Consider the following 23,464-nt stretch of genomic DNA (forward strand, 5'->3'; position numbering starts at 1 on the left):
ACAACAGTTATTAATGGGCATCATAAAATTTTCGAAATTTAAGTTGGATATAATTAAGAACTCATCGAAACAAAAGAGTGGGTAATAACAACTCCACCACCGCGACCGCTTTTATCCACGAGCACTCAATTTGTTATCATTTGCTGTTCCTCCGACTGCCTCCCGTCATCTATATTTTCTTGGATATATCTTTCCGCTCCAGCCGAAACGAGGTTTTATATCCCATCGCTACGATTGCCGGTGCCAACAGGCAGCCCAAACTATTTTGGACATCAATTTGCCAACTTTGCTCAAACAAACTTTCCCAACAACATTGCCATTACAATTATAATACATTATTATTATGTGGCTTCCGCAGGCAGGCGATAGTTGTTGGGTGGAAATGGATTCATCGTAATTCCCTTCTACCATTTACGTGACGAGCTTTATCATCTCCGATAGACGGCGTAATTATAGAAATCATAAAATGACTGATTCCGGTTATTTATTATTGACAAATGTTGCCACAGACACCTTTCAAAGATAAGCAGAAGCAATGATTCCTTCCCTCCGTCCAAACATAATTACCTGCAAAGGTTGTCAGACTTTGCTTGCGGGGTAAATACAAATGCGTAGCTGCATGTAAACCGATTCCCGTGTTACCACATAAACTTCAACTCATCCACATTATTTTCATGCCCAACCGAAATCGGGAATACATATTTTGTAACTTTCCCTCCTAAAAGAAATTTTGACGCGAATGAAATTACAAACGAGTTATGAATGATGTTTGAATTCATGTGCTGTCCCATCGAGTGGTGGACCCAGAAAAACACGCGTGCCAAAAATGTTCCGTATAAATAAATACGATAAATGACTGACAAGAGGTGGTGGTGTCCATTCAGTAATATAAATGTGGACAATCTGTGTTCGTGCGTGTGAAAGGTTTCTAAGCTGCATTTATTAGCCTGGAGAGAAACAAACTGGAAAACTCGATGTTGGCCGTTTTGAGCAAGAAATTGCAGTCGTATAGAAAAGCCAGGCAAGGAAAGTTCGGCCTGGTGACTAATACAAATGTCAGTGGTTTAGTTTTCTGAGCAGAGGAAAGGATTTCATGAAAGCAAGCAAACCAACACGGCCGCCGCCGCCTTGGAAATCCACACCTGAGCCCATCCCATTGTTCACGGGTGAGACCAATTTTTCAACGACAAGCTACACAGCCACCATCACCAAGAAAGATGAAATTGCATCGGGAAATGACAAATAACCTTTTGTTTTGGAATCCAAAGCTAACACTGCTTCTAAATTTGCATTGGGTTTCCGAGCCTCCTTCCAGCGAGTAAATGCCGTTGTCAAGGGAGAGCCGAGATTTCAGAGATTTAGATGGATTGGCCAAATAGCGATCTCACTGATGGAACAAGCACCTCTTGCTCTTAACCACTTGGTGAAAGTTCAACTCCATTCCGAAACCTATACCACCACCGCCAGCAGAAAAGAACCACAAATCCTTCTTTGTCACCTAAGCACACTTTATAAATAGGCACCTGACACCAATTTGACTTGTGTATTTTGTACCATTGATGCAATTATTATGCGTAATGACCAAAATTGGGCTTAACGTTCAGAAAATTGGAACCTTTACTAAAAATTAAAGTAATGAATGTGAGATTTGACCAAGATTCGAGATCAAGACTCCCACTCATCCTCAGAGTAAGAGCAAATTTATGTATGTGCATGGTCATCCCTCTTGACACGAGAGCAAGGGTGAAAGATTACATTTATTGCAGACATGTACAAATAACGCACAAGGACAAGAGTGGTCCTTAATTTCAAAACACAATTATTGTGATGTGACTTGCATACAAATTGCCATGCATCACACAATAAATAGTTACAAAGTCCGGTCAAATAAATAATCTTATGTATTGTTGCTGCTGAGCACTCACGCCTCGACGACTTCAGTCATCAACAACCATCCTCAAAAGTCAGGAGACGTGTTCAATTGTTCTACGTATTCCTATTTTTTAACCCTTTCCAGAAATGCTAATGAGATTTCGCTCGAGTCAGAGACAAAGCTCCTGCTACTGGTTCATCGTCTCCAAAATGATGCACAATTTTGTGATCACGTCAATAAAAAGTCACAGTGGCAGTAGTTTCAAAGTATGGAATCCACCGAGTCATCGGTACACACAACAGCAAGATTCCTGCTGGGATTGCATTGTAGATTTCAACATATCCAACTCTTTCCTGTGTACGTGTCTACATAGCCAAGTCAACTTTGGTTATTTAACAAGTTTCAAAGTATTTTTTAGGTACGTATTATTGTTCGTCTTCTCCCCACTTACTACGTGTTTACTACTCCGTTGACTGTGTTATGTCATTCCATTCGAGTGCAGACGATCTCAAAGTATAGATTTTTAGCTCTGCGCATTTGTTTGTTATCAAAAAAGTTAGAGCTGGAGGAGTATCTACGTACTTCATGAATATAAAACAAAAAAGGTTTTTGTTACATTTTCTGGGATTAATAACATTTCTTGCTAAAAGTCATCTCCTCCGAAACTGCGAACGGATTACAAGTAATTATAATCTGCCATTAATTCCCAAAGAATGACTTCTAAAGAATTTCTCATTACCACCGGCACGCAACACTGCCGATTTGCTGTTGCTCATCTTGCTAACAAGCGACGAGGAAAAGACGCTTAATGTTGACTTTGATTTAATGAGCGATTAGCGGTGCTTTCAGAAAATAGAAGACTGCTATCTACTCGTTTGAAATGCAAAGTCTGCATGTAGCGCCCTGTCTTAATTAGTATATTTAATGTCAATATCTCCACTCCGACTAACTTTCGTAAGTATCTATGCATAAGACCAAGTTGGTGGTAGGAAAACAGGCAAAACCTTAAATCCATGTGCAAAGATTTTCAACAGCTCAATGTGCTTATGCGTTATCCTACCCGACCGTGCTAGATAGTATCATCACGGGTTAAGGACTGAAACTCGGTTGCATGTTAAGGTTCAAGTTAGCATTATTGGTTGAAAGGTCGGCCGTGGTTGTTGTTGTTGCGTTGTGCATTTCTGGGCTGGAACTAAGAAGCGTTTGGTGCAAGGCGAAGGAAGCGAAGGACGGAGACGGAATCATAAATAGGAAATAGAAATAGGACGCAGGAATGCGAAACTCAAAAGTGCGATGGGCTAAAGCAATTTCCTTGATGTGGTGCTTCATCACTACCTTTTCCTCAAAATGATGCCTGTCTCCAGACCCAGGACTGGCTGGAGCACTACCATCGCAAACAATATAACACTCCCATCTCCTTATCACCAGTCTCCATGTGGGAGCAGCCACCACAAACCAAACCAGGAAAAAGAACACAGCTCTTTATTTCCTTTCACTCTTGGGGAATATTCCACAGTACTGATTTCTTCTCCGTTATGCAAAGTAAATCTCCCCAGCAAAAGAGAGAAAGCGATACGCTTATTTTATGTATTGGTGCATAAATATCAATAAAAATGGCAAAATCAAGCAGCACTTTGAAGGAAATACGAGGAGCAGGGGTGCAATGTAATCTGCAGACTATACCATTTCCCCTGCGTTATTATGGAAAAATGAAAAGAAATCATATTTCGATATTTTTCCATTGCACTCTCTGATTTTCTACTCAAATTTGATGTTTAGTTCAAATTTTCATCAGATTTGTCAGCTTTCACTTTAACTAGATTCTCCTTTCTCGACACAATTCTCGGCAAGTTTGAAATCGAACAGAGTTTTCTTATTTCTGACAATTCTAGGTTTTTGCATCGCCTTTAAGAATACAATAATGAGGACGCTACCACATGTGCCTGGCCTTGTCATGTGAGTATTGACCATCAACTAGTCAACACACGGGAAGCAGTTAAATATCTACAAGAGATGAGCCGAGTCTAACTCAAGTGTTGATTATGTGGGGAAAGGAGACAGAGGGGAAAACCTGTCAATTTCAGCAATAAATAAAAGTGAGTTGGTAATGAGAACACCATAACCAACGATGTACCGACAGAACTTCCGAACACGAAGAATTCTACCATCCATTCATTCCTGGCGCATTATTATGTCTGCCTACCGCGTTCTTGGTTAATTCATTTCATCCTCTCCAAACACAACCTTCTCGCTCGTAACAAGGTAGCACCGACTGACTAGTTAAGTCACCTAATTATCACCCGCAATATCCAGTTTAGTGCATCCCTGAAACGCTTCGCCTTATTAATTTTAGCTGTAGACCGGTCTAATAACCCTTGACAGCAACCAAATCAGCTCCTCTCTCCTATGCCATATTTAACAACCAGATTCTGCAGACCTTCTTCCCCAGAGAAGCATTTCTATCTATGAAAGCAGATGAACATTTCTTGCCTGGAAGACTATGCACAGCACAAGACAGCAGCTGAGGGAAGGAAAAGAGGGAAGGAAAAATAAATACGAGGACGGAAAATAAAGACAAGTGCAAATAAAATGGAGTGTCATTATTTCTCTATTCAATTGTTCACCATCACCAAATCTCACCCTCACTCAGCCGCACTTAATTCCACCCCCCCACACACACACACACGCAGAAACCACAACAACGAACTCTAACGAATCCAATGAGCTTGGTGTGCCGATGGAAGTAATAATAAAAATAAAAGAATGAGGAGACAACACGGCGTTGGAGTAAGGCAAAACTAGATTCACCTAATCTCCACACCCAATCACATTCAGAAAATTCACATCACATAGCTAATAAAGAGGCTGTAACAAGCTACACACCACGGGCACATTGACACACGTGTTTGTGCCCAGGATGGTTGATGGCCCGATTCTCCTGGTGACACTGATTGTTGGTGTTGATTGCAAGCAGAGTAGATTGTGCAGCCAAATCAATCCGTGCGCAATTTCTCAAAAGTCAAAATCTCGTCGGATCAAATTAATTTCCACTTCTTGAGTGGATAACGTATCCATTATGATGTTGGCAGACTAAGCCGAAAGGAAACCCAGTGTTGCGCGTGGCGAGAATAATATAATGTTGGGTGAACATGTCATTAAAACTGGGATGGCCACCCACCAGCATTATCTGCCAGCGTCACCTTAGTATAATTATTACTATCGCTATCTATCTTCGAGCCCCATCACGTCTCTCTTCTATCTTTCCGTAATGTTTGCTCGGACTTTTTTTTAGAGGAAAAACAACATTAGTTAAGAAATGTATAATCACAATTGCAAATATACGCATCTGACGGAAATGATAACGGAATAATCAAGTCCAATTATTATTCATAACTTTGCACTCGCGACAGTAAAATATTAGTAAGTACGAGTGCGAACATGTTTCCGCATTGAGTTCGATTAATTAATACTGCAAAACTCAGATAAAGCTGTGGCCTATTCTTTATTCTCCGATTGGAGAAAGAGAGTCAATCTGTGCCCAACTTTCTCTGTCATCAGCGTGGTCGTGGTGGTGGTGATGATGGTGGTAGTGCCTTCATTACGTACGTAGAATGGAATTGAAAGCGCTGCTGCTGCCATTTTAGTGGCATTTATAAATCAAGTTTACCACAGAGAACTAGAAAATGAGGGAAGCAACTCGCCTTTCTTTCTTTCCTGCTTTCTTTGCTCTCTCCTTCCTTCTTTCACGAGCCTGGACTTTGATTCATTTACAAATGCGGATGGGCTTTTACGTGCGGATTTCTCAAGAGTCTCATCTAAATCACTGCATCCAATGTCAATACCATTCATTCTTCTCCTTTCAGCGATGCAGGCAGAGCAGTGCACTCAAATGACTCATTCATTCCTCTATTCAACCACTAGCCATCAAACAACAGGATCATCCACACCACCGCAAAAGAAGAGAAGCAGCCACCGCATAAGAAAACTCGTCGACCTGGACTCGATCTTTATTCAATTCACTTTCTTTGTCTCTCTTCTATTCTATCTTTAGATTCTCGGCCTGCTAAAACTCGAGGATTTTAACCACCACGCTGGAGTTAATGTAATTCAATCAATTTAATTCAAGTAGTTTTATTTAATTAGTTATTTAAACCAAATTCTACAAAAGAATGCATGTATGCCGTCATGAATAAAAATAAGAAATTGACCGCCCTTGGGTTGGTTACCCTGCCAAACACGAATTTAATATCCAAATGCGTAAATAGTTGACCATATTCTGGAAACAAGTAACAAGTTCCGATAACAATATTTCCAACCAAACATCTAAAAACATATTCCGGAAACAGAACAGAAATCCTTTTATTCAACTTTCTTGGCTCGGGCCTACATAATTTTGCATTTCTTCTTATTCTTGATGATGTGCAATTTACTGAAGGACTTGGCACAGAGAAACCGTCATAATAAATCCTTCATATCAGTGGCTCAAATCTCTCTTATATCTCCAATATTTCTCCACAACCTTATACATACAGAGGCTCCTAAGGGATGTATGTATGTATGTATCGGTTGATCAAGCCAAGTGGGTGGATATATATGGTCGCAGTATGTATGTACATACGTAGATGCCTTCTTGTGCACAAAAGTGCAATTCTCTTACCACCGTCTTCTTATTTCTGGAGACAATCAATTTTAACTTTCGTCAGTTCACCACTATTTACAATCGTGGGGCTAGACTAACAATATGAAGCTGTTAACTATCAGTTGTTATAATTCAAATGATATCCCCAGAGCTTTAAAGAACTTTACTATCTCTACCAGCACGAAAGTTCAGAACACTGCGTAAGTTATGTGCAAGAAATACGGAGGAAGGAAGCAATCAAACTGACGATCAATTACTACCAGAAAAAAATTCGTGACACAACAGATCACGCTGATGTGAAATATAATGGCAAGACTGATGGTTTTTTCTTCAAAGATATCTGCACATCAAACCAATAACTAGAATAACAATTGTGTATCCATCAAAGTTATTGTCAATCTTTGATGGGTTGCGATTTGCACCAAGCGATATATTTTTTATTCAACGACCACAACCATTCGACAACGTCATGATGATGAGTATTTAATTTTATATAATTTGCATTATGACCTGGCATTATCATATTGCGAGACTACTGTAATACTTGGACAGGACTTGGTTGGACATAATCGTGACCGCACTGACAACTCTATTAAAAACCTGCTTCAAGTTGTCAGCATTTTTCTACTCTTGGCATGGACAATTTCGATAAAGATATTGCAATGATTTCACCAATTGCTCTTATCGTACATCGTACACCGGATCGTTATTACATACCAAAAAGCAAATCGATTCTAAAAACTGGAACAATCAGAATAAAAATTCAAGAGTGAGAGCAGAAACTGTGAAAAGACTTTTAGCCCATTAAACGCATCATGACATCTTTTTTCCTCTAAAGCCCTATCATTTCTTTCATCTCCTAATTATATCAAATGCCCATTTATGTAAAGAGAGTGATTTCTTGGATGGGCGATGATATGAGTGATCATGCTGCATTCGGAGTACAAATAAAATATCAATATTGTATGAAACTCGAGATAGAAATCAAAACAAGACTTTCAGGTAGTCAATTCCTTTTAACTGCTGCTCACAAAGATAAGTTTCAATTGCCTCTGATGGGCTTCACACCGCCGACTGTGCGACTGGTGTGCACATACTTGTACTTGATGTGATGAGAGATAAATAGTACCAAGAACGAGTACGTTCATTTTGTAGGAAACCCTTTTTGAAGGACGACCCACCCAAATTCGGGGAAAATCATTTAGGCCTGCTGATAATGATATGATAACAGAGCTGGTGCTGGAGTAATAATTTTGTTACAAGAAGAGGAGGACTTACCACATCAATTCTAGGTTTGGGACATTTGGACATTTGGACTGCCGACTTGAGACACTGGTCGCGAAACGTGCACGTATCGCCACACCATGTGCATCTGTATTTGGAATTGCTGGGTGTGACGCACAGAGAGCAGTCGGGATGGCTTCGGTGGGAGCCAAGAATCTCGCATTTGTACAAAGTGAAATTCATGGTATCCAAGTGATGGTTCTGCTTCCACATCACAGTCACCGTCCCTTCGTACTCCCCTTGCTGAGATTTGTAGGAGAGCTGGAATTAAAAAAAATGATTTAAATATCGTATTCATCCTTCTTCGTCTTCAATGCGTACAATCATCATCCTCTTCGAGCGAGTATTCATTCACGAACCGTTTAAGCGACCAGGTATAGAAAAATCACTGGTTTCTTAACTGCAACACGCATTTGAATACACGAACCACAGGAGGAATTGACGTTAATCGACTATTTCATACGAAATTCCAAGTTTGACTTTGATTATTACTGACTCTTATCATGAGACATTTTGAGTCTCGAGCTACTCCAACTTTAATTCCTGGAGTTAAAAGCAAGAAAGTCAAAGAGCATGAATGACATGACTCAACATAAAATAAAGATGCGAACGAGACAACAAAACCCACACACATGAGAAAATCATTTACTTAAGACTATTAAAGTTGCCATAATTGAGTCAAACTGCGACATGTTGAAATTGAGTGGTGGTCGTGGTGGGCAAAGCGCGTGGATCGACCGAAGCAATAAGTAAGTAAACGAGTAAAGTAAAGTAAGTAAACCTTTCAAGAGCTCGATAAAATTTTTAAAACTCTGTACTTTGGTCGACATTCGACCCTATTCGCCAATGGATGTGAAGGAGAACGCATGAGAATGGGGAGAAAAACACCAAGTTTCAGGTCGCTACTTCTAGGACCAAGTCAGAGTATGTAAGAGTGCTGTTACTGCAAAACCAAAAACTCACAACTCTCATACTCATGTACTTTCTCAGGAATTTTATGAGTGATAAATGTCAAGTGCTAAAAATGTGAAGCGTGGCAGAGTGTGACTTCTCTGGCGTAATCAAGCTATACGTGTCATGCCAAGTCAGTAATTTTCAAGTCTCTTGTGTATGACTTGTTGAAAAACGTGGTCGTACAACTTTCATCATAACTCGTGATTGTAAACAAGTCAAATGTATAGTTTCCAGACATATATATATTTTTGCTCTTTGACATAACACCATCCCCCCCACAACGACGCAGTGTGGAGCTCTCCCAACAAAGTTATGCAGCGCTATGGCATAGAATTTATGCATTTTATGTAGTTTAGCCCATAATCCGCCCCAAATTATATATACATATTGCGATAAATATTTGCGCACATTGATCACACCGCAGAGAGGTTGCATCGAATTGTTATTAATGAAATTAATAACTTACCGTAGTCTCGTCGCAGAGAACAAATCTGCTGGCGTCAATTTTAGCAGGAACTTTGACGGTGGATCCCTCGATTACAATTATACAGTGAACGTCGGCATGGTTTGCCTGGAATAAAACAGTCAAGAATTTAATATATTATTAAATTGGATGGTAACTAAAGATCAAATATTAAGATAACAAGAGCTCAATATCATGCCGTGCACTGAAAGTTACATAAACCGGACTTCGTGACGTCGTGGGAGAAGGAGAACGCAAACGTGCTTCAGTCTGGAGAGATTAGACCGCCGTTTATCCGACAGTAAGTCGCATATTTTTCGCCTATCTCTAATATTAATCTACATTACGGTCTTTATCATCCATCCGACTTGGAGGATCCAATCAAAAACTAAATCTGCCAGCCAAAGGGGCAACTTTCTCTTTTTGTAAATTAATCAAACCGTGTCTCACTTGGCGCTTTATTATTTTATTTGACCTTAAGCATGACTACGAGTGGTTGGATTGTATTTCAAGGGTTGTTTTCCTCAAGTTGCAGAGACAATTATGTAACTCTCCTTGTCTGGTGATGGTAGGAAACGATTCCAGTTAAAGACAAATTTACAACAGATGCCCGCACTACGTGGGACACTGAAGGCATCCAAAATCAGGAAGATGAAAGGGAAATGCGTATAAAAGGGACCAATGGCAATGGCTTCAGTGGCGATAAATTGGAATGGTGAAGTATTGAATTGCATTCAATCTACGACAGACAGAAGAACGCTTCTCTTTCTTTCTTTCTCTCTCTTTCTCATCTTTAGTTCAGATTCTCATCCAGATGCGGCCATCGTATTACCTTGTCATCAGACCCTGCAGACTCATCTCTACGTAACTCTGATCCTTCCTCCTTCTCCACTACGACTCTCACCAGTAGTATTTCTTTGAGATGGAAACTGGTCGAGAATCTGATTATGAAGGAAGCAAGAGAGAGAGAGACCCTGCTGACTCTTCCGAAGAAAAAAAGGGCCCAGAAACAAGCTGAATTGGCACCCAGTCTTGAAGTTTTGAGTATGTAGCAAGATGACGAACAAGAGTGAAAGTGATAAAATTTTTGGCATGCCGTGTTGTATTTTTACCTGTCGTGGGAGATTCTCCACTTCGAGCTTCAATCGTTTGGCCACATTGTTTGGGATGAGGAGAGGCTCGCTGGGGGTGCGGAAACGGGGGCAGAATCCTGAACCATGTTTCGCCATTTGTGCAGGGTTCTGGAAATAACAAGATTTGACAGTTATTATTAAAATATTCCAATGTAGCAGAATGATGTGATTGTAATTTTAAAATGTAGAATTTTGAGAGGTCAAGGGGGAGAAAGCAGTAGAAAATTGACATGTCAATCGATTAACTTCCTTCAGTAGAGCGAGAGTAAGGGAAAAATTTCACATTTTTATGTCCAGCAGCAATTTTATTCCAAAAGCGGTAAATACATAATATAATAGAGTAAGGTCGTCGCCTAGCCTTTTACAATATTAGTTAATAAACGGACCCATTTTGCACGAGACCAGATTTTCCACTTCATTTACTCAAAAGTTAACATTGTACGCACAAACTTGACGGCTTCTACTTAAAACGATTTTATAATCATGGCCGCATAATGGGGAAAGTGAGCTATAAAAATATGTAAATAAGTTATCCCCACACTCAACCACTAATCGAATTCAGCCCGAAGAAATAACAACATGCCCCTGGGTGGTTTAAGGCGGATGAGACACGGGATAGAGAAGATTTGATCCATGTCTGGAACTAAAATCCGAATTTCATTTCCATGGACCACTTAAATCTCAAAGTTCATCCTCTCTCTCTCATTTCTTTACACCAACACCACCACCCTTCCCCCAAAATCACAAATTTCGCTGAACCGAAACACCCGAATCATTCGACCACACGACGAAAGACAACGACGACACAATTTTAATTTAGAAAATTGAACAATCCCCACAGCTTCAAATTTCACACAGACTTTGTCCCATGTCTCTACTGCAAAATGTGTCTGTTGTGTGTATACATACTTTGAATTTAATTTTATGATCACAGCCTCTCTCCATGTCCTCCACGGCTAAAAATAACAAAGCATCATCGTCAACCGGTTGATTAGAGATTTACTCCATGCAAAGGACCAAGTGACAAATTTTCACCAAATAAAATCTTATCAGAGAGAGAGAGAGTCGACACATGCATCAGAGGTTTGAATGCACACGACGACGACATGCTATCACTGCAAACCACACCACTGCCAAGCATGGAATTTCGAATGTAAGGAGAGGGAGATAACATCTTTAAACTACAACGCGCTTCTATCTTCAACTCCCAAATTCCTCGTTTGATGCTAATGAAACGTTCTTTGGAACAGACAACAGCTCATCTGTCACCTCTTCAGATTTTAGATTAAAAGACAAAAAGCCTTTTAGTACTCCCTCAACCCAAACTCGTCCTCATTTACATTTGCAAATCGTCATGTAATAGTTTAAATAAAATAATTAGTTGGTCATCAACAGCAACGGTGATGGGGCTGTTTGCCTCATCCACCTAAAAGTATACACTTACACAATACTTAGATAACCAGTCAGCGTCAATATTTGCCCCCTGCTTTCACCCTCTCTAAATACATACACCATCTTCACAGATCAACAAAGGACGCAACATTTCATCTCATTGGGTCTCATTTTCAAACAAGAAATGAAGTAGAATCAAAGCATTCATTACACAAATTACAAATATCTCCTGTAGTCTTTTTCTCCCACTCTGGGTTCAAATATCCAATTTAATCCGTAACCAGCCCGGTTATTTTCTGGCTGCTATCAAAAGAGCCGAACTGATTAGAATAATATGGAAACGAGCTTTTTCTCTTCTCTCTTTACCAGTCCCATAGTACGAACGAGCTGTGTACATGTGAGTGAGCCAACTAAAATAAACGGAGTCAACTGGTGACGTGTCTTGGTGCATGTTGTACAGTCTGGAAAAAGGGAATGAGAAGAAAAGGGTCTTTGTCAGCAAAATGTTGGAATTCTCAGGGGACACAACACAAGGACTGCGACGACGATGACGACGAGACTCAAAGTCAAAGTCATATAGTGCTCGTCGTCCTTTTGGCTCAAGATATATGTTTATGTATGAGCACACACATACGAAAAAGTATCAAAATTTATTTTATTTGAAGATGATATGGCAGAAATTTAATAAGTATTGCAATGCAATAACAACATCTTACATAAGAAGTTGCAATTTTTTAAATTAGTTTCCACATTCTTGCATCGTGAATAGTCATGAAAGACGAGGCTTCATATTTATTATTATTCATTTTCAAGAAATCTGACAAAGTTGGACGCGGCTGTCTCGCAACGGAAATAATTGCTTCGTCTAAGGAATCGCTTCCAGGACAGTCAGTCGAGGAGCAAAGGAGCAAGCTCAAATATTCACCTAGGAACAAACATATTGCCAAATTATCTCTCACGACCAAACTGGGCGTCCAAAATGATTGTGCTTGCTGGCTGTGATCTAAACAATGCTTCTTTTTTTCTGCACTCTGTCATGTCTCTTATTCGTCCTCCTTCCGTCGTCGTTGTTGTATCAAGTTGCATTTCCAGGAACAAAGCCTGCTGGATTTTCTTTTCCACTCAAACAGTGGCAGGTTGAACGGCGGAAGGAGTCGCACTTAATAAAATATTTCATTTCATCACATTACGACACATCACAGCACAAAATTTATCCCTCTGGCTACCTTTCCTCATAAGAGAAGAGGCAACGTGTTCAGTGCTTAACTCAAATAAAAAAGGCTGAATCGCTGAATTTCACTGTCATCTCGGATTTAGATCTGCGCCCTAACCTCTTCTCCCTCATTTCTACTTGTACCAGCAAAGCAAGGTCTTTTTCTTGGGAGGAGGAGGAAATTGGACTTACGTAATGTAGCCAAGTTTGAGCCCTACGTACTTATAAACTTATATATCTAGCAACCCAGGATGCCATGCAACTTGCCAAGCCGTCCTGAATGTGGTGGGATCTTGTCTCAAATTGGATTGGATTCAATATATGCAAAGAAATCTAAAATGCCAAATTTCACCAGTGGAGTCAAAACAAGTTTTGTGGAGGAGGAGGAAGAGATAGAGAAACATATTAAAACACGATGAAGTTGATGCTTGAAAAATTTGAGGCGAATTGGAATCTTGAATTACATTTCCCAAAAATTCTAATTCGTGACTGCTTTAAGTACTTGCTGCTTCTCCGGCTTCCACATTTCCATCAGATGCAGCTATGTGAATGTGCTTTGATTTTGATTTGTGGTTTCTCCAGAGAAGGAGGAGAAAAAATTGGTTTGGTGGTTGGTGATGGTAGTTGAGGCGGATGTAAAAATCTGGCCAATCTACATGTTACACAACTATCTTATAAGAACAAGCATACGAAAAAGGGAGCAAAATGCGATGTCATCATCAACTAACTGCGCGATATCAAGTGAACTATCTGAGACGGAACCCAAATCTCATTTCCAACATTCTGCATTTCAAACGTTTCAAAGAATAAGAAGATGCTGCTCAGTTTCTTCTTATCAGCTCACTTCACTCCGGCAGAAGATCCCTATTTCTCTCCTTCTGATTCTACAGATTTTCGCGTTTAAAATTAGAGAAAGTTTTATTTCCACCGACGTAACGAGACTGTGACTTGACATTTGTGTAGATTTGTAGATTGCAAGACTTTTCTCAATCTCAATTAAATTGGACAATGCTTTGTCACAATGTAGCCGTTCAAATTTTCGTGTGGATATTTCAAAGGAAATTCTTACACAAGGAGGAGGAGGCAAACAATCAACATGAGGCAAAGTGACAGGTACACGGCGTACAGATGTGAATGCGACGATTTTTATATTAAAATACACACATACATCAGCTCAGTCCCGTTGTCCAGAACATTTACAAATTTAATAACTGACAAATAAATAATAACTTTGTTTGATGCCTCAGAAATATGCGTGTGCACATGTTTCCTCTAATGAAACTACACACATTTTGGACAATAATGTGCAATATATCTCTGTAGTCATCCATCTGGCAATATTAATTTTCCATGTTTGCAGTAATTTATTACATCGCATTCCATTACACATCGCAACACACGCAGCAGCAGCTTCAGTGATCGAGGGGCCGACGGATGACATGACAGAAACACTATCATTACATGGAAACTCACAAAAGTTTTGAGAATATATACATACACAAGACGAAATCATGATACAAAAGCGGCCGAATTGCTGGCTTTCTCCTCTCCTTTGCAATAAATGATGAAATGCAAAGGAAGGAGAAATGGTGCTTAAAAGTGAGGCAGCTTTGAGTGGAACTAGAGTTTAGCCGCCCTGAGGGACTATTGAGCATTGACGACTGAATGAAGTGGATCCGTCGGAACGAGAAGATAATAAATAATCAAGATGATGATCACGAATGCATCAGGGAGCGTGGAGCAGTCGTCGAACAGAGTTCACTTTGACCCCTGTTGAAACCTTCCCCACTGCTGCAGAGACCGTAGGAGCAGATTCACCACCACTACTCCGATGGAGATGGATCCGACCGACCGACCTTCTTCTGACTCAGTGAGTTCCATCCCATCCAAGCAGGCTCCTCTCTCACCAGGAAATGCACTGAAGTGAGCATTTCAATCAAGTAAAAAGTGAAATGCCTCCCATCCATCCCCACCCAACGCTGGTGGATACACGATGATGCATCACCACCAAAGCAGACCCACGCGAAGAAAGCAAGAGGAGGGTGACATTGAAAAAATGCAGAACCTCAAAAAATTTTTGCATTCATCCCACACATTCCCTCGACCCTCTCTCTCTCGTGTGTAGTACGTATTAATATGGCAAATGATATAAGAGATACGTTGGCTAAGCTGGACGCTGCCGGCTCGAGTGTCACTGTTAATTTTGGTTGATGCAGTTTTGAAATCGAAATGGATGACGGCCAATAAAAGTGCTGATGGGATTTGTACGAATCCCTAGTATCGACTTAATGAGAAGGAACAGTAATGTTATTCTTTGATAAAAACTTGTGTAGGCGGATTTACGTATAGACTTTTCCACTTTAGAGACCACCGTCTTTGCACTTTGTAGGGCAGTTAGCCCTGGCGGGTGGTAGTGATAAGCGGTATTTTCCCTACTGCATTGCACGCTTTGGATATATTTGTAGGACTTGGACGCAGAGAAAAATTTACATTGTGCATGAATTTCCATTCCCCTTGTCTCGTGAAGAAGGTGGCGTTTCGAATAAGAATATGCAGTTTGCATCGCATCAGCAAGTCACCTGCACCACTTGAGAAGGTCCTTGACATATTTCGTCTTTGCCGTCATTGAGGGAAGGAGGAATAAGTAAGCGTGTTGCCCTCACACCACTTTCACTGGAGGAGAACGCGGAAAATCACCTCATTCCACTCCGATCCTACACTCTTAGAAATAATTTTACTTTTTTGAAAAGTAAGTGCACTTTTTACTCCATATGAAGCAAAGTTTACTAAATCCAGAGTAACGCTTACTTGATACAGAGTAAATCTTACTTCATATGGAGTAAAAAGTGCACTTACTTTTCAAAAAAGTAAAATTTTTTCTAAGAGTGTATTCCTCCCTTCACCCGAAAGTGCATAGGGCGAACGGCAATCTGAGGATTCGGAAGTAGAAAATGAAATCCTTGGAATCCGGCTTCTTCTCCTCCTCGTCGAGATGAGAATATGCATTCCAAGGCTGGAACATAAATGTGATGTAATCTAATGCAAACCAACCATCTCATAAAAAATGCAATGATCTGAAATCTTTGCATTCTAGATTCAACAACCAACTTGAGTCTCAAAGTAGTGGTGGTAGCACAAGCCTTAGTCGTCGTCGTACAGCCATTGGAGAGTCAATATATTCAGATTAGACGCGAACCTTAAGCCACTTTTCGGGGTGAAACCTCACAATTCCCAGAAAGTACCACTGTTACGACGATCTACCTGCTCGTCTCATGTCAACCATGTCCGTTATACAACGTGGACATTACTCTTGCGTCACCGCATCTTGTATAACAATGGCTGCGGCAGACCACTACTGCTTCAATAATCCGATCCGAACATGATTGCGGTACATTTACCTCGTTGGTGTTATGTTTTGCAATCAATACACCAACCAAGGTGACCAGGTTCGTAGGCAATTTCATATTAAAAAATCATTATTCATATTAAATTGGTACTAAATTCAGAAAAGAATTGGCCATAGATGCACGTATCAAATTTAACTATTTTATGCAAAGTAGACAGTGGCAGTTTTCAAGAGCCAAAAAATGCATTCACTATTGATTTCACCTCCCTGAACCATCATTCAACTCATTTCCCTACCCCATCGTGCAGTGTTTGCTGATTGAATTGATGTCAAACGACGATTTAAAATGCAGCGTTTCAACTTGACGTGGATCGAGAGGAGGAAGAGCAGTGAAAACGCAGTTGAAAAAATGAAAGTAAGTACGTCGTCGTCGTCGTCGGTTGAAATTTGATATGATGCAGCCCCGCATAATTTGGGTCGATGGGATGGGATGATGATAACTGCATTTACGCATATACTTCCTCTTGGCACCCGCCGAAAGCAGGTACAATAGACAGGCAGGTCTCACACTTAGCAACACCACAGGACATCAAAAATCCAATAACGAGTTCACACTTTCCAACCAAACCAACTTGCTTCACACCCCAAAAAATCAACATTCAGCAACTCAACATCACACACACACATGCCGTGTTTGTGTGCTTTCCTTCCGCCACAACCATCGCCAACCAAGCAGCAGCCACACACACCACACGCCTTGCACTTGGTCGAAATCCATTTCTGAACCTGCTTTAAAATCTATTTCCATCTTAATCCATCATCCGTCCGCGGCTTACGTGACGACATAAGGGTTAAAGTCCGTGCAAGACGACTCCTTTCCCACTTGCTTTCTACTTTAACCCACTCGCAGCTATTGAGACTCGCAAATTCGAGAAAATCAACCCTTCAACTTACACTTAAGGGAAACATATGCGTGCGTCTGACTAAAATGCACTGCTTTTATGACCACCTCGTTGTAATTCTTTCCCTCTCCGCAAAGAGTCAAGAGATAAATTCTTACTAGCAATTGAGAGATATACAACATGTGTGTATGACCAAAAGCAAGAAGGTTTACTACGTGGGCACTGAATAATGATCTCAAGATCAATCAAATGTCCACGGTTCACTGGACAGAAAATAATTTTCCCAATGCACATTCCACCATCTGTACACCCGACCAGGAAGTTAATGTAAGAATCATGTAGCTCTAAATGGCCAGTGATTCCGTTTCTCTCTTTCTCTCTCACTCGCCTTCACTCGAGGTATTTAAAAAGTCACTGCTCCTCAAGATTTGCACTTGTCACCAAAACAAGGTTTACTACTTTAGCAAAGCTGTTAGTCCAAGCGGTAGCGGTGGCCGGTTCAGGCCATCCAAAAATTGTTGACCACTACTTATTACGTAATACCGGCGTCATAAATAATTATAAAATGAATGAGTGAATGGAAGGTCAGGTGAAGTAAAATAATTTTGTTGCAGGCCGTTGCAAATCAGTTTCTCATTTACTAAAATATTCATGTGTGAGGAAGAGGAAATGAAAAGGAGTTGCCAACCGACGACCAAACAGCCCCTGAAGGCTCGACTCTACCACCAACCCTGTAATTTTCGTTTGACTGCTCTAATTTTAAAACACGTCATTGGCTCCTATCATGTCACGATCATACATGAGTTCAGAACACCACTGGTTTTCTCCTACGAGCGATTATGGTTACTCAACTGCTACTAAATGTGACACACGACCTTAACAATTTTAATTCTGTACTGCAGCTGCCTGGAAGTTGGTCAATCAGCGGGAGGAAACATCATCAGGCTGTGACTTCATTAGCTCGCAGCCAAGATTTCGATGGGCCACCCTCCTCCTCAACCCCATTGTTCATGCTGCACTCACTCCAACCAAACTGCCACTTATCCTCCTCACGCCGAATTTTAAAATTGCTCCTCAGCTTGCTTGCGTACTACTCAGCCCCTCACAAGCATAAGTCTGCTATTAGAGACAAAGAGATTGCAATCAGCATTTCAATTCATGAAGAAGGAGTCGAGTTGGAGGAGAAAGTACGGCATGAAATTATGGCATGTTGCACATTTGACTCGCATTATTAAATTGTCTCTCCTTTGGTTCAAAAGCCGACAGTATTATTATGTACGCTCATTATTATGCATATGCAATTCACGTCACTTCCGCTGCAAGCATGCTCGCCCAAATATCCGCCAGTACTGTTTTACAACTCCATCCATCAATAAAACGGGTATCATCGCATCCCAGGCTCACACCATGATGACATTATTACAAGTCTATTATTCTCGGTAATCAACAAGAGTGCATGTTCTGCATGAATATTATTTTATCGCTTTTAAACCCATGTATGCATTTACTAGTCAATTTTCAATATTCTATTTATTTTCACCCTCCTCAATGTCATGACTGGCTTTATAACAATTTGGCCACCATATGCAAAAGGACGAGTGCGTAGTAATAAAAGCAGCAGCAGCGGCAGCAGTCATGTGTGTAGTAACATTGGCATTAACATTGAAGTCGCCGGCAATATTAATGGTGCACCGAAATGCAGTTTCCTTGCTGCACCCGAACCGATTTCATTTCGTTATTACGATTATACGACTTCCTCACGCTCTTTTACATGCGTGTACATGCAACGCGTCTCCTGAATACGGCTACAATGCAAGTTTAGGGACTGTGCAAAAATCATGTGATGGATTTGAGGGGGTAGGGTTCTACCCTTCCCATGTTAATTATAACATGGGGCACATAAGTAGGTCACACCACGGGGGTAGGGGTCAAAATTTCCCTAAAATCCACCACGTGCTTTATGTGAGGCCTCTTACGTAACCATCCAAGCCATCCGTCCACCCCAGCACCACCACACCTAACCTCACCCTTGCCTATCGTACAGGGTTTCACTTCCAAATAAAATTACATATGGAGCATTTCACTCTCCAAAATTTCCCAAACCACATCTCCGTCAATGTCCGAATTAATATGAACATAACCAAGTTGTGCTCAACCAGAGCGGTGAATGCATTAGTAAATTAGTAGTTTACGACTAAATCAAATAAAATCAAGTAGTCCTGCATGTAAAATGATAGTGACTGATGACATGTCCCGCTACAATGATGATCATAACAATAAGAAATGTTGCTTATTTATGTACACACATGTTCTTCAATTTGTTTCTGATGTCACAAATTGGCAATTTATCTGCTTGTAGATCGATGAAACACTTTACGAAATTCGAGTTCAAAATGCATCTGAATAAAATTGAATAACTGTGAAGGAAGCGCGTTGACTTATGACCATACCCCGGACAAATATTTTTTTATCCTACCCTACTCATGTTGAGCTCAACACGAGTAGGGTAGGATAAAAAAATATTTGTCCAGGGTATGCTTATGACACTGACTGACTGCACCATTTAAATTAACAAATTGGAGGATTCAACGCGATAACTTAATGTTCATGGCATAGCGTCACGACTTATTTGCAGTTGAAGGTGATTGCAATCGATATCTATATCATTCATTTCATGGTGCAGAATAATGACCGAGGCAGAGAGCGTGATTACTCGCAGTAGAAAAGAAAGTGAGTGATTGGATTCCAGTGAGAGGAGATGGATGCGAAGACGGAATTGACACCACAGGTAGCCACTGCCAGTCCGGCGATATAATAAGAAACCAAAAGTGAGTTAATATTATATCGGAACGAGACTTTGCCAAGAATACGCGCATTGTATGCAAGAATACTCAACCAAGTCGTGCAAGTGCTATGCTTTGTGCGTGTGATGAGATGATGGTTGGTTGGTTGGTTAGTGTGCGTGATGGAGGAAATGCTTGCTTCTTTCTTATTAAATTGATTTGTCAGCGGGGAGACCCATTTTCATTACCGACCATAGAAAAGAAAGAGAACTTCCGATTTATGGCAGGGATGAATTGATGGGCTTTAAAATTAAAAGCAGAGTATAGAAATGCAAGTGGGGGGAGTACATTAAAAAGTGCGGTGCGTCTCCTCCTAATAATAAGAAGTAAAAAGAAGAGGAGGAGGAGGCGGAAGGGGAAAGTTTAATTTAATTTAGTAAACGCGTTCTCTTCTCATAATCCGAAAAGAATTAAAAATGTGAGCCAAGAATACGAAAAATAAATATTCATGAAAATTACTATGCAAATAACAACACATCCATCAGCAAAGTGTGGAATTTCTGTGTGAAGGGGAAAAATAGTTTAACTAAAAATGTGAAGTCTACAAGAAATCTGAAAATGGAATGAGGAATTTTTTTGGCAATGCATTTTTCTCGGGGAATAAGTGATCAAAACTTTTTTGACGTTGTGTAAGGAGCAATTTTTCTTTCCTCCGCCACACCGTGCGAATCTAACAAGCCTAACAAAGTAATGAATATGAAGGATGGTTCTAAATGAGCCAACTTGTGTTGTCCAGCAAAATTTATCCAAAAGTTGTGCAGTACTTTTATCTCTTGCCTCCATTCCCGTTTAACATGCAGCAAGAGGAAGGAAAAGCATTAAACGGGACGGGAACTAATAGAAAACCAAGTTTTCGCTTAAAGCTGAAAACTTTTCCTATTTCCAAATTCCTACATCTTTCAAACAATGAGTAACCAGCCCTAGTAACCAACATGATTGCCATAACTGTGTATTGATTAAACTATTAATGATCGTTGACCCAGTTGGTCCGAAACTGTAGGAGATGTTGGTCATAAGACTAAACAGTGTATTGCTGGTTATGAATTGGCTACAAACGAGAGCGAAAAGGTAATCTGCATGGTAAACAAATCTGTACGCACCCCGTTTGAAATCATTATCATAAAGTGATCATAAACAGGAAATACCAATTTAGTGTCATCACACCACAAAATAATTTGTTCGGCAATGAAAAATTCCTAAAAATAAATACAGAATGGTTGAACACCTACCTGATGCATCATGTGAAGAAGTGCGACCTTTTCACCGCTAATGATGGAGGACGAATTGCAAACAGTCGTGTCGTGAACACATCGGTTTTCATACAAACACCAATTACATCCCCACGAAGCCTTGACGCAGGATCTGCACCTTGTGTGACGAGAGCAGTTGTAGTAGTAGAAAGCCCGGCTGACAAAATCCTTGTTCGTCTCGGAGGACCGCACGGCCAAATCGACTTGGATGTGATCTTGGTCCTCAGGAATGAGAGGGCGATAGTTCACAGATGGCGTTTTGCACTCGAGACCGTGAGGCTTTAATTCGGCATCAATTGGTGGAGCGGAGCCAAAGACGCACTTGTATTTTGCTCCGGCAGGGAGGTTAGGTCGGATCACGAGCATCACCTGAAATTCATGTAAAAAGATTGCGTTACAACTTAATTATTTGTATCATATTTTATTATTTGGAGACTCATTTTTTGTACCACACAAATAATAAATGAAAACATTTCGCGTTTCAAAACTCCATAAGTGACAATCAATTTCTCAACTATTGCAAGCGGAAAGATTCTTTGGAACGGATCCCAAAGACGAGAGAGACAATTACATTAAATTTTATTGTTAAAGTCTGTTTCTTTATTTCATGTCTAGCAACCAATAGTGGAAACAATTGAATAGACGATTCATTCATGTTTCCAAATCTTGATAATTTTAGCTGAAATATGTACGGACAAGATTCAATTCAGTAAAAATTAATTGAAAATGCAGAAAGTGTCAATTTGTGCAATTTATTTTTTATTTGTAGCATATTTAGACATTCGACGACAAATTCCGATTTACTGCAATACAAATTAAGTAGTAGAAAGTAAAAGAAGCGAAGAAACGAGAAAAGCTTTCTCCAACTTTCCAAAGTAGGTAATTCCACCGAAATTCGAAATAGAACACTAACAGCCACGTCTGGACGACATAACACTGATACTCAAACAAACTGACAAAATATATTTTAAGTCTTGGATTAAATGAATTCTAAATAACTTAAAAAACTCATCAAAACTTTGAAACCCTTTAATTAATTTTTCAACAACTTTCCCAACAAGATATTCCCAATAGATGAAATAGCAATCAATGTCAGTGTCAACTTGTTCCAAAATCGAATCCAAAGTATGCTGACACAAACTTTAAAAACAAACTTTTGAATTAAAAAAACCAACAATCTACAAATAAATAAAACAAAAGTGCAGCGAACCCCATTTCTCTGCCAACAAAGTTCATGTGAAGAGGAGGAGGATCGACCTGCTCAAAATCCACGCCATTTCTCAAGAGGTTTGGAAATGAGCAGCTTTTCACTTTTGTAAAAAAAAGTCTTCCAACTAACTCTGTTGTTTGAATTTGAAATGTGTCGTGGCGATGGTACGAGAGCGAGAGAGAAAGCGCGTATGGAAAGGAGAAGTGTCTTGCAATTTACTACTTAAGCCACTTTATCCTCTTTTTCTGCTCCACTTTCTCCAAACTCGAAAGGCTGCAATTTTAGAAATCCAAGCCACCAAACGAGTCAACAGTAATGATGATAACAATACGGATAACGGTAATGATATGGAATGACGGGAATTGCATATGAAACACTTATCCTTGTCGCCTCACTACTAAAAGTATGTAAGGCCAAAAACTGCTTCATTCTCTACCTAGCTTTCTCAACTAATGATGGGTTTTTGGTGGGAGAAAAGTTCATGTGTGCTCAAAATCACGGCAATTCATCCCGAATTTACATTTTTTCCTAGTCTCAATTTGTCATCTTCTGATCCATCCAGAATATGAAGTACAGAGCAACCCACCAGCCAACCTCAAAGCGATTGCACCACATCAAGGTCAAAGTACTAACCATAATAAGGAAAAAATACAATGTCAAATTTAGCAATCCTGTGCCAAACACCATGTCGGATTTGTGCTTAACCCAACAACATCATTTTGAAATATGAGCGAAAAGGAAGAATGTTTTTAAAAAATGAGTCATCATTTCCACTTGCACGCCATAAGCAATCCCAATAAATAAAACACAAGTGTATGAAATATTATGCATGACGACGTTACTTTGACGACCTCCAGCAAATATATTGCCCTGCTATCTTATTATTGCGTTGTTGTGAGTATGTTGTGAATATGTATGAGAAGGAGGAGAGGAAGAGAGAGCAAACTGACGCTTCGTGACCA

General features: G+C 40.1%; 1 protein-coding gene and 1 long non-coding RNA gene across 3 annotated transcripts in view; one reads left to right on the forward strand and one right to left on the reverse strand.

Annotated features, from left to right (window-relative positions):
* LOC110851471 (plexin-B-like) overlaps window positions 1–23,464 on the reverse strand; it is a 156,332-nt gene that overhangs the window by 11,270 nt on the left and 121,598 nt on the right. The window contains exons 10-13 of the mRNA XM_035853117.1: window positions 21,272–21,661; window positions 10,326–10,454; window positions 9,217–9,321; window positions 7,791–8,057 (exon numbers count right to left, since the gene is read on the reverse strand). Coding sequence (XP_035709010.1) covers window positions 7,791–8,057; window positions 9,217–9,321; window positions 10,326–10,454; window positions 21,272–21,661 — 891 coding nt within the window. The remainder of the gene's footprint in view (window positions 1–7,790; window positions 8,058–9,216; window positions 9,322–10,325; window positions 10,455–21,271; window positions 21,662–23,464) is intronic.
* Window positions 15,876–18,434, forward strand: LOC118436061. 2 transcript variants are annotated; one of them, XR_004835167.1, is made up of 3 exons: window positions 15,876–15,982; window positions 16,046–17,932; window positions 18,102–18,434. It is a non-coding gene; the product is annotated as an uncharacterized LOC118436061 (long non-coding RNA). The 2 variants fall into 2 exon arrangements; XR_004835168.1 differs by having other exon boundaries at window positions 15,876–15,977.

This window comes from Folsomia candida, unplaced genomic scaffold (genome assembly GCF_002217175.1).
Source record: "Folsomia candida strain VU population unplaced genomic scaffold, ASM221717v1 Fcan01_Sc006, whole genome shotgun sequence".
NCBI classification, from domain to species: domain Eukaryota; kingdom Metazoa; phylum Arthropoda; class Collembola; order Entomobryomorpha; family Isotomidae; genus Folsomia; species Folsomia candida.